This window comes from Lemur catta, chromosome 4 (genome assembly GCF_020740605.2).
Source record: "Lemur catta isolate mLemCat1 chromosome 4, mLemCat1.pri, whole genome shotgun sequence".
Lineage (NCBI taxonomy): Eukaryota > Metazoa > Chordata > Mammalia > Primates > Lemuridae > Lemur > Lemur catta.
In genome coordinates, this window is record NC_059131.1 from 54,667,864 (window position 1) to 54,680,357 (window position 12,494).

Genomic DNA, 12,494 nt, shown 5'->3' on the forward strand with positions numbered 1-12,494 from the left:
TCCGAGCTACAACTACTCACACACAAAAGGCTGCACCAGAGGTCATGTCCACCCTTCTCCCAACATCGTTGCCACTTATTACTCTAGTCACAACAATTGCTTTCTTTTAATGCCAGCATCATGCCTGATGCTTAGTGGATGCTTAACAAATACTGTGAAAGGATGAATAAACGTGAAATCTATTTTTTTTAAAGAAGGCATCAAATGATTGGCTTTTAAAGGCATTTCACACATGACAGATTTTTCTGAGGCATTGGTGACCCTGACCATCGGGTTAACGCAATCAGGAAGCAGAACAGAGAGAGGAGGCCTGGGGGCGCAGTTAGGAATCTGCACTAGAGAGACACAGTCCTGGGTTTACCTTGGTCCTATGTCAGTTTCCTTCCTTCTCAAGCAATAGCAACCGTGGATGATATTTTCTGCTCTTGCCTCTCGTTTGTCAGAGGCGCACACTGGCACTGCTACATCCGTGCTATCCAGGAACGGCACGTGCACCAATGAGGGGGAACACAGGTCGTTTCCCACCTTTATTTCAAGACCACTATGCAATGGAGACCAGTCGTAGAAATGAGCCCTGGACTAAAACTACCATCGTTGAGGATTAAAGTTGTCCATTCACCATAGCTGTTAAGAGCAAAGACTCTGGATTCAGATCAACCTGGGTTCAAATCCAGGCTCCAGATCTTTCTACCCAAATCATATGAGGCAAGTCAATTGTCCTTTTGGGGGTTCAGTTTGCTCACCCATAAAATGGGAAAGATCGCACACACCTCACAGGATTATTGTGATGATGAAAGGATATGGTGTATGTGAAGCCTGCACAGTGTCTATAGATGGTAAGTGCTCAAAAATGGAAAACTATGATTTAGGACTTTCAAAAATATTTTTACAATAATCAGGACAAGAGGAAAAATATCCTTTGAGGACACTGTGCTTTAAAGAGAATGGATTGTCTAATTTTTAGGAGCCAACAATGCTCATTAATCAATGCCCCATGGATGAATATGAAAAGATAGTGTTGGCATTTAAAACAGTAGCTGTGGCTATTACCACACCCCAGGACAGACAGATAGTGACAAGGGCTGGGGACACCCAAGCATTTCTCTGAGAGTTGGTCCAAGAGGATTAATCCTGAAGGGCTCATGTCTGATTCTCCCCTGCTGGACCCAGAGTAACTCAGAGTTGGAACCCCGAAGGAACCAAGATCAAGGTGCCAAGGGTAAGATGCCAGTTTCAGTCTGTGAGCAAGTGCTTCTGGGTTTGAGGGAGGGTCAGGGGACACCTGACTGCTGGACAGGACTGAGGCAGGTACAGCGCATTGCTCCATGTATCATGCAAAGCTAGAAAGTCATAGCATTTCCTGTGCTATTTGATCCTCCTGGTACAACCCAAGGCCAACAGAGGATTAAAATTTCCTCAAATTTCTGCCCTGAGCGTGAGACAACTTTTTCCTATGCTAAATTTGGTTTTCATTTTGAAGCGCCTGAGATGCATGATTCCAATGGGTCAAATTCCTGGCTTCTTATCTTGATTAAACCATCCCCGGCCCCAGGCTTCCTAGGCTTGCCCTATGTCTGCCACCTCTTACAGCCCTTCCACCCATCATTCGGGAGGTTCCATGAAGAAAGCTCAGGGTCAGCGTTTGGGGAAGTACAAGCTAAGCCATCAGCCCTTGGGAACAAAGATTAATTTCTGCTGGAGGGGGTGGGTTAATTTGTCTGGTTACTTTGAGCAACAGGGCAAGGACCTGAAATGGAAAAGAGAAGAGATTTCTAAATGTGGAGATAGCTCCATCCGAGGGAGACTGGATTCCCGGGAAGAAATGGACCTTACTCAGGGGAGGCCTCGACCTGTCTGATGCAGCCTGAGCCTGTGAGAGCTCACGGCCCATTTCTGGCCTTCTCGCCCCGGGCTCAGATTGGCGGGCGGCATCCTAACCAGGCGGCCCACGACTAGGCAGTGTTGTGTGGTGGAGGGAGCACTGGACTGGAGGTCAGGAGACCTGAATTCCAGCGCAGGCTCTGCCGCTAACTAGCCGTGTGACCTTGGGCAAGTCACCTGATGTCTCTGGGGCAATTGTAAAGTGAGGGGTTGGCTGGGCTATCTCTTAAGTCCCCCCTCTGAGTGATCCAGGGTCCTAGTCTATCCCTCCTTGGCCCTGTGCTTCCAGGGACAGAGACGGGAGAAGGAAGGGACAGGGGGTAGAGAGAGGAGGCAGAAGGGAGCCCAAGGGTGTCACGCATCAGGACTCCACTTTTTCCTTCTTTTTGCTCTTTTTCAGGAAGGAGGGGGTTCGGAATTTCTTTTTCTTCTTTGAAGGAGACTTGGAAGGTGAGCCCTCTGGGGACATGGGGCCGCTGGTGACCGACTCGGTTTTGTCCTTAGAGGCATCGACGTCGGTGTCAGCGTTGGTGGTCATCTGGCTCAAGCCTTTGCTGAGGATTTCCTCCGCGGTCTGCTCCTCCTCCTTCCCGTTGACCACCACGCCCTCCGGCTGGGTCGTCTCGGACTCTGTGGTGGCTTTGCTTGTTTCTGTCTTCTTAGCACCTTCTAGAAAAAGATCAAAAGACACGACCAGTAAGGTTTCATTCAGGTGAGTGCTTCCACCTGAGGCTAACACAACCATTTCTAGGCAATTCTGTAAAATAAGGCCAGTCCTGGGAAGGTGCCCGGGCAGGGCGGGGTCTCTGGCCTCTTGTCTACAAATTTAAACAGATACCGATGTCTGAACATGGCAGGGGGCCTGGCCGGGGACCAGCTCAGAGCTTTTCTAGGCAGGAAGGAGGGAACAGACACAGGGGAGGAGAGAGGCTGTTGGAGGGGGGGAGCGTGTCACGTACGCCTCAGTGGAGACATCTAAGGATTGCTGTAGCTGGTTCAGCTTCGCCAATAAAAATACGGAAATTCCATGTTTTCATACCCATTTCATTTTCTACACCAGTGAGGAACTTTGGGAAAGATGGACATTATCTTCCCAGCAGGCAGAGGCGAAGGCAGAGGGAGAATGGAATTCCCTGAGTGACACGGACCGCGTTTCCAAGACACAAGTGTCAGCCCATTCTAGTGGCCGCCGGGGCCCCCAGGTCCTCATTCACTCGGGGAGCCTGTTGGGAGTGCCGCCACGTTCAAGGCCAGAGCTGCTCAGGCCCCGGAAACTAAGCCCTTCTGCCACCTTGCTCCCCTCCCCGCTCTCGCCACACAAGCTTCGAAATGCCTGGCTGGGAGGGAGGGGAAACTGTAGAAGTAGCACGCAACATAAAGGTCATCTGGCTCACTCCTCCCATTTTGCAGCTGGGAAGACTGAGCTCAACAGGAAAACGGTGGGCAGACCTCAGTGTACTGACTCACAGGCCGGCGTCCTTTTCACCACACGAACTGAAAGAAGTGTGAATGTGGGGGGGCTTGTGTGTGAGTGAGGGGGCTGTGTGTGAGTGTGTGTGAGTGTGTGTATGTGTGGTGTGCAAGGGAATGTGAACATGAGTGGTGTGAGAGTAGATGCAGGTGACCGTGAGCGTGTGAGCGTGTGTGCAGTGTGCAGATGAGTGTGGCAGGTGTGTGTGTTGCCACATCACAAGAAGGAACCCCAGCACTCTCCCCTATATGGGAATGTGGGTCATGGGGGAGGCATAAGCAGTGTTCTGCAAAGAGTGGGTGAAGAACTAAGCTTTAGGAAAAGCCTAGGGCTTTATAGGTAAAGTGTGGGGAAACCTATAGTTCCACAGAGCATGACAGGGGGAGTTACTCGGGGACAGTTAGAATGGGCAAGGTCTCCCTATGACGAGGTCTTTTGCAACTTTCCCCACTGGCTGGGCAAGTCAGAGTCCTCTCCTGATCACCCTGAGCACCAGGTCCCCCTCAGGACCCAAGACTTTGGCCACTGGCTCCCACTCTTCCCACTGCCTGGTCCCTGTCCTGTCATTGTCCAGCTACCAAGTTTTCCAATGTCTTCGACTCCTACAGCCCTTACTCCAGGTCCCTCGCTTACGACGTCCTCCTGGGGCTGTCACCTGGCAGTACTCTTGAATGCCATAAACCAGTCTGGACACAACCGTCTCTGTCCACTGTCCTCTTCCCACTCCACCAGCTATTTGCCCCGTCAGCCTTCTAGTCCCCGCACATACACACCCCCAGCATCCCAGCCTGTCTCCCTCTGTCTGGAAGGTCCTTCTGTCTCCTCTCTGTGTCCCCAGCCTTTACCCCACACAATAAATCTGCTTGAATGTTACCTCTTCCTTAAAGTTCTTCTTGGTTCTCATTCCCACTGCCAGGTAGAATTTATCAGTCCTTCCTTTCTGCCTCCACTATGTAAACTTCCATCCCAGCAACTGCAAAACTAGGACTTATTTTCTTATGACTATCCCCTCCCCTCTCTAAACTGAAATAAATTAGACTGTGTCTAATTATCTGTGTAACCAGCTCATAGAAAGTACTCAGAAAATGTTTGTGGAATCCATGAAAGGTTGAAGGCATGAGCAAATGAATGAATGTGTGAATGGACTGATTCCAACCACGCAATGCCATCACCTCATCTTTCTCGTCTATCCCAGCCTGAGCCTTCTGCGCTGAACTGGATCTGTCCATGTAAACAAGCACCATCCCAGGGAGCTGGGCTCTGTCTCCTCTGCCTGCTGCCCTGGTCCTCTCCCACCTTCCTGGGCTCTTGTGCCCCCAGGGTCCTGCAACTTCCACCCAGACTCTCACTGCAGGCCCTTCACTGGGATGACATATACTCAAGCGTGCCCCTCAGTGTTCTCCAAGATGATCCACAAACACAACTGTAGAGAAGAGGGGTTCCTCTTTCTGTCTGGGTGGCATCTCCTGCCTGGTGGTGACGAGTATCCTCACTCTAATGGCGCCCTTCTCCCATGTCCCTTATCCGTGTCCCTTTGCCCACACCTGCCTTGCTGTCAACCTCATCTACAGCCTCAGCCCCTGGTGTGTGCCTTGGTTTAGGAGAATGACACTCAAGGTTCTTCTTACCATGTAGAAAATGAAGGCCACACCCAGTGCATCCACCATGACCTCAGAGAGCTCCCACATTGTGAACAGTCTGGGGGGGGTCACGACAAGTGGAAAGTGGGCCTTGGAGGAGCCACATTCCAAATTGAGGTCACAACTCCCTCAACTACAGGGACAGAGACTGCTGGAAGGTTCTATTGGCCAAGAAAAGGGGCAATGGGGGAGGCTTCAGAAGTGAACATGTATTGGGGCCCTGAACAGTGTCAAGGACTAGCTCTGGGAACCTAGACCCCTCCTCTATTAATAGTTAGGTTGAGGCTGGGCTGGGAGGAGCCCCAGGAACTAGGGGCAGATGGAAGTTTGCCTTCCAGCAGCCTCTAGGAACCACTGGCTTTGTCTCCTGAGAGGGGCACATGGTGCTCTGGGAATAAGGGATAGTGTGGCGGAGAGTGGAGTGGGACAGAGGCTGGCAAATGAGGGGCTCTGTCCAAGCATGTGATCAGTAAGCTGGGAGGGAGAGGAGCAGGACCTTACCCAGGAGCAGGGTCCACACCCAGACCACTGTGGGTTGGGGGACAAAGGGCTGAAAGGCTTCCAGAGGCCAGAGGAGGAAGCAGGGCTTCCCAGGGAGGTGCAGAGCTTGTGTGGACACTCTGCTTCTCCAACTTGACTTCTCACTATTCCACAGCCTCCAACCACTGGTTGTCTCTTGGTCATCAATGTCCCTGAGGATGGTTAATTTTATGTGTCAACTTGATGGGGTTAATCGATGCCCAGATAGCTGGTAAAACATTTCTGTGTGTCCATGAGGGATGTGGGGAGGAGTTAGCATGTGAATCAGTAGACTGAGTAAAGAAGAGCCACCCTCACCAAAGTGGTCGGGCACCATCCAGTGCATCGAGGGCCTGTTCAAATAGAACAAAAAGGTGGAGGAAGGGTGAATTCTTTCTCTCTTCTTGAGAGGGAACATCCATCTTCTCCTGCCTTCAGATACTAGAGCTCCTAGTTCTCAGGCACTTAGACTTGGACTGAATTACACCACTGATGTCCCCGTTCTCCAGCTTGCAGACAATATAGCATGGAACTTCTCAGCCTCCACAATCATGTGAGGCAATTCCCCTAATAAATCTCCTTTTATCTATCTGCATATATCCTATTGGTTCTCTGGAGAACCCTAACACAGAAATTATCTCTTCCAGAAACGCCCACTCTCCCAGCTTCCTGGCTACTATCCCTGGACAGCCCACTCCACTCTTGTCTGCCAGTCCAAGTATGTATCTCCCCAAAGTCTGGTTCAAGCCACACTTTATTTGTGCAGCCTCCCCTGACATTGGATGATGATCTTACCTTCCTCTAAAGCTACTGCTCATATATTCATTTTACACTTACATGTGTCATGTATGTTTTTTCTTTTAAGAATCCATTCATCATCCAAATAGACTATTCAGAACAGAAACTCTGCCCTTTACTTCTTTGACAATCACTACCCATTTCAGTGACAACATGCTCAAGCCATGTTTACTGCTGCTGAATTTTGCCAAGTAAGGCCAGATGAAGGTTCAACGGAGGATGCCTTGCTTCAACTCAGCAGCTGGGCTCTTCTGTGTCAGCGCAGCGGGGTGAGGACGTGAGGAAGGAACAGGGAGGGACCTTGCCTTACTGAAGGAGCAAGGCCGTCTTTCCTCCCCTGGCCTGATGAACCTGGTCTGCTAACATCTCAGGGTCAAATCCATGACCTCTAGCCACAGCCCCACAGCTTAGAGAGGCCCTTTCTTTGCAGCAAAGGAGACATCAATGGGCAGACCTCACACAAGATTTGCCAACTCACTTCTGAACACAAAGTCAACCAGATTGATCATGACCTATATACCAAATGCATGGAGAACTGGTCACTGCTTTCACTTCCCTGTTGAAAAGGCAGCTCTACACCATTGCACAGAGAAGCCATAGAAAGATTCACTAAAGACTTTGGAAGAATCTGTGATCCACGCTGACACAAGGGCTGGGTGCTCATGTAGCAACAGTCAGAAAAAGTCCACAGGGTCCTCAGGAACAGAGCAGCAGACCAGCAAGCAGAACTGCCTCAAGGCTGATCATATGCTGGCCATGCAGAGAGGTCTGCAACAGTTTCTGTCTGGGTTTAAAGTCTCAAACATCAGTGTCTGAAAAAAATCACCCAAGAAGCTTGCAAAAATGCAGCTTCCTGGTTGAATCCCCACAATAAACTTTGAAACAGAGGGTGGGCCAACAGATACATATTTTTAACAAATCCCCATGTAATTCTGATACAAAAGGCCCATTGGGCACACATTGGGAAACACTGGTTTAGAATAATATATCTCCTCCCACCTTTGCCCCCCCCAAGGACGAGATAGCACCAATGATAGGAAAGAAAGTAGAGCTTCTCGTCAATAGATGCAGCAGATACTCTGTAACTCCCATCCACTTAACCATGGTTGGAACATAAATGTTCCCCTGAGCACCCAAATATACTTTTCATATGTGGTATAGCTGGTATGCAAACATGGCCCCAATGAGCCATGCCCCCAGGTATTCACGTACTCCCCACCCACTCTGAATCTGGGCTGGCCCCATAGCTCGCCATAACGAAAAGAATGCAAAGGAAGTGCTACAGAGCCAGCCTCAGGCCAAAGACTTAAGAAGGCACAGAAACTTCTGTTTTTACAGTTTTGGGAGCCCTAGACCACCAGGTATAAAGTCCAACTACCCTGATGGAAACACCTGGAGGAGCTCTGGACCACGTGGAGAGAGAGAGGGAGACCCAGCCATCCGAGTGTCCCAGCTGAGCCTAGTCTTCTAGCTGCCCCTGCCAAGGCACCAGACATATGAGTGTATCATCTTGGAAGTTCCAGCTTAGTCAAGCTCCCAGCTGACTGCAGCCCCTGCTGACAACACACAGAGAAGAAGAACCATGCAGCTAAGCCCAGACAACTAGTCAATCCACAGGAGAACTAATTTCCATAAAACTAAGTTCTTATTATACATCATGATTTAATAATTATCTATTGCTGCATAACAAACAACCCTAAAACTTAGTGGCTTAAGATGTCAAGTGGTGTATATAGCTCTTACAATTTGGAGAACCTGGTACATAATAAGAACTAATTAATGTAAGCACATTACTTTTATATTCAGTAGTTCATTTTATCCTGACAACAATGCTGTGAGTTAAGAAGGGCAAGGATTTGTCTTATTCCTCTATTCTGCAGTGTTTTTAAGTGACTTATTTGAGATGGCTAGATTAGTTAGTGGCTGAGCAGACTGTCTGATATCAAACACAGGGCTATTTCTTTGCAGGTGTAGCCAGTTCCCCTGAGGGTTCCATGGCGGATGGAGTCCGCAGGGCCAGAGGTCAGTAGGAGTTAGTCAAAGGAGCTGGCACAGGTGGCCAGGGTAGGAGTCAGGGAGACAGATGAGAAGTGACATTGAGCTGACTCAGCACAAGAGGATTTGAGGGCATAGAGACACATGGTTGGAAATGCTGTCCCTGATCTGGTGATCTGGTGGGTGAGCTAAATACGAAAGTCCAAATGCTGCCTGGGCGGTCAGCCCCGTCTGCCCTAAGGAGCTGGGCAAGCCATTAAGCAGCCTGGCCACAGAGTCACACCGGTCACCCCACACAACTACAACTTGTGCTCTCATCACACAGGGTCTGCTCCAGTACGGCCATGCTCCCCAGCTCTGTTTGTGCTGCAGGAAGTTATTTTCAGGAAGGCCTTCACTTTTCTAACAACTCAACCACAATGTGCCCTTGTAGGGGGAGAATGAGGAATCCTGCTACAGTGGGTATGATATTAGGCGTGGGTAAAGAGCTATCCCATCCATCTCACACCCCTCCTGCCTTCTGTCCCACCTGGGAGCTGATATGAAATTGCCACCCCTTGTCCCACTCCTGCCATGAGCCTCCTCTCCAGCCCTGGGTTCCCTCCTGCAGTTGGAACACAAGTCCTGATGGATGCTGAGGACCCCAGCAGGCCAGGCCTTCCATGCACCCCTATAGGATGGTTGGTCCCCAAGGACAACCAGGCTCTGGCCCACAGCCCTGGAAGAGGTTGTGGGCTCCTTAGAGGTGCCCGTGCATTAGGAACAGGATGAGGGTGAACTCTTGAGGGCCATGAGCACTATGCCCTCAGGGAGTGCCTGAGAGTGGTCCCACTGTCCACTCAGTTTGGGGGTTTGTTGCTTCTGGGCATGTGTGCCCTGTGTGTTTGTGTATGTGTGTGCCCTATGTGTGTTACATCCATGTCTCCCACAGAGAAGCCTAGTCCACATACAGCACATGTGGAATTGGTCATGAATTTTATAGCCAGGAAACCTCCTAAAGGCGGGATTGTGAGTTGCAAAGGAAAAAATCACGGAGAAATATATTTCTTTTGAAAGAATCCTCCCTCCCCCATTGCAAGTGTCGGAGTGAGTTAGTAAGCAGCCTCTCTATACTTACTACAGAGACAAGTATTCAGAATCGGAGGAAACTCCTTTGATGAAGGCACAAATGGGGAGAGAAAGGAAGACATTGTGGAGACAGGTTGACAACACCACGATGAGACACAATGAACACAAACAGTCGGGGCTCATCCACTTGGGGCCCTGGCCGCAAGCAGATGGGTTTCCTTTGGCAGCGCAGGGCCAGCACTCAAGGTAGCAATTTGCTTACGGAGGAAGCTCTGAGGTTGGGGGATTCTATGGAAACCCATATATGTGGCCATTCTACCCCAGAGGGAGAAGATTCCAACAAGCCACCAAGTTGCTGCCCTCTGAATGGCAGCACAGCCCTCTCTGGTGGGGATCTCTGGGGGGACCCAGGGGAGCAGTGTTCATGCCCTGGAGTGATTCCAGGAGCTCACTAAAGACACTTTCATGATTTAGGTGGCTAGGGATTATAATAGTAATATTATCCACATATATATACTATTAATCATAACCATAATTAGACATTTAAGTCATGCTTTTACTTTTTCAAAGTATGCTTTCACCCACACTTCCCTTATACATATAAGAATTCTAAAAAGAGAAAACATTAGTAGCCCCGTTTGACAGACAAGGAAACTGAGGCACAGAGAGGTTACCTGATTTGCTAAAATTAGTAGTTATTATTAATTAGCAGTTTGGTTGGGCTGAAAACCCAGTTCTTCAAACTGGTACCTCTCCATGGAAGCTGTTCTTGACCTGGACTGTACTTTAGAGTCCCCCGCAGAGATCTTAGAACTCCAGGCTGTACTCCTCAACTCTCGCCCAAGCCCGTTTAACTCAGAAATGCTGGGCGTGGGATCCCGGCATCGGGATTGTTAAACCTCCCCAGGTCTTTCCAGTGTGCAGTTAAGGGTGAGAATGACCTCATTAGTCTCACCTGAGAAATTTGGAGTCTCACGCCCCATCCCAGACTCAATGGGTCAGAATCTTTATTTTAACAAGATGCCCAGGTGGTCGCTATGCACACTGAAATCTGAGAACCCAGCTGATGCATCTGGAAAGGCCCATGAGCCCCCCACATCTGAGTTAGGGGTGAGGAGGCTGTGAGTCGGTCATTAACTCATTCATCCTTGCTTATACCGGGCTTAAGTTGTAAAATATATTGTCACAGCTTGTGAATGAAACAAGCTGAAATTCAGTAACCCTCTTTCATATTCCTAGAAGTAGTAAAGGGGAAAGCTTTTTGGATTGGGGGCAACACCTGTTGAAGGCAGGGTCCCCGCAGTGTGCGCACCTGCCCTGCCCTCCACGCGGGCACCTTGTGGCTGCACCTGCCCCCTCCCAGCCCGCTGGGCTCCACTCACCCTCTGAAGACTTGGAAGGAGACACCACGGGGCTCTTCGCCTCTGCCTCCTTGGCTGGGCTCTGCGCGGGAGAAGCGGGGGCAGACTTTACAGGTGAGCTAGGCTCCTCTGTGGCCGTTTCTTTCTCTCCTGAAAATACAGGAAACCACTTAGAATGGAGGTCAAATAGAGGAGAGATGGGCAGAGAGAGCATTTAAAAATTGCTTTTTTCTACTTGATCATCATTTCTCCTGGCTGATAAGGAACCTTCTGGCTGAAGTTAGCTGCTTCCTAGCCTTTTTCTACTGCTACTTCCTCGGGGTGCCAGTGGGAGAAGTCAGAGTCATGTTGTTCCCTTCATCAATGCACATCTACCAGTGGAATATGTCACCCCCGATGTGGACAGCCAGACCAGAGCCTGGCTCCCATCCCTGCCCTGTCCCTGAAGAGGACCAACCAGGTGCTTTATGCTGTGAGCACAACAGGCGAGAGGTGGACCCACAAAGAACCACTGACTCCCCTTAAAAACAGCCGTGACTTGTTTGCATGTAGCTCATTTACTATTTATCTAATTTATGTTTTCTGTCCAAACAATCCCTAGAAATAAGCATCATATTTCTCTATCTACCTTTTCCATTGGCACATTAGAACTCCAAGCAAACCAGCAAGCCTTTTTCTAGTGCTGTCTTGGTGCCCAGGAAGAAGCCAGTCCTGGGCAGGGCACGGTGGAAGAAGACTCTGCCCTGAGGGAATGACAGCCTGGACAGGTGGACACAACCACAAGCTGAATTATGTGTCTCAGACCCTAAGAGCTCTTGAAGCAAACAGAAGAGATAGCTCCCTTGGGTGGGCTGCAGACGGTCACAGGAGGCTTTCCTAGCTGGAGGGGGGTTTGACATGGAACCTGAAGTGTCGGTCACTTTGGATCCGGAAAGCCAAAAAGGGAATCATGCCAGGAAGGGACAAAAGTGTGAACAGGGGCATACAAGCTATCGTGAGTATCAGTATTTGGGAGTCAACATGGAGAGGTGGGTTTGACTAAAGATTCTGAAATAAGGAGTGGGAAAAAGAAAAACATAAAGGTGTCAGCTGGTGGATAGTTTTGATTGCCAGACCTAATTATACCAGACCTGATGGAAAATAATAATTAAGACTATTAAAATTATTATAGCTCACATTTATCTAGTGCTCACTGACCTGAGCTGTATTTACAGACACTGTGCTAAGCACTAAGGAGTCTTAACTCCTTTACACCCAGCTGGGCGGTTTAGTGAGGTCCTGAAGGCACCATGCAACTATTGGGCACAGAGCAATGACGGGCATTATTATGATTAACAGAATTGTGGTAATAAGAATATTACTGTATTTGGCGATGGGGCAAGAAGGTCCTCTCTGGGTGGTCCTGAGCTCTCCCCTCCACCCCGGGGGATTTTGAAGCAATGGTGCCTCGGGGTCATTTACCATCGAGTTCTAGTTTCTTCCTCTCCACCTCCTTCTTGTACTCCTCCAGCTCCTGGTCAGTGAGTTGGCTGAAGGGGTTGGGCACCATCTCCTCTGAATCATCTTTGGTATCTGCGTCACCCTTGGACATCAGCTGGCTCTCTGTAGACTGAAAGTTAACCACAGAGTGTGTGTCGCTCTCTGCACGCCGCGGTTGGGGCGCAGGCCCCAGCTTCCTTTCAGACTCACGTGGCTGCCAGTGGTCTTGCTAGGGAGAGCGTGGCATGCAGCTCCTTGGAAACAGCTCAGGGCCTTGGGGCA

The 12,494-nt window shown here is 49.7% G+C and overlaps 1 protein-coding gene across 1 annotated transcript in view; it reads right to left on the reverse strand.

The window, feature by feature from the left end:
* Positions 1–895: 895 nt before the first annotated feature.
* Positions 896–12,494, reverse strand: part of ADD2 (adducin 2) — a 52,353-nt gene continuing 40,754 nt past the window's right edge. The window contains exons 14-16 of the mRNA XM_045549812.1: positions 12,195–12,342; positions 10,755–10,883; positions 896–2,550 (exon numbers count right to left, since the gene is read on the reverse strand). Of these exons, the coding sequence (XP_045405768.1) occupies positions 2,243–2,550; positions 10,755–10,883; positions 12,195–12,342 (585 nt within the window). The 3' untranslated portion in view covers positions 896–2,242. The remainder of the gene's footprint in view (positions 2,551–10,754; positions 10,884–12,194; positions 12,343–12,494) is intronic.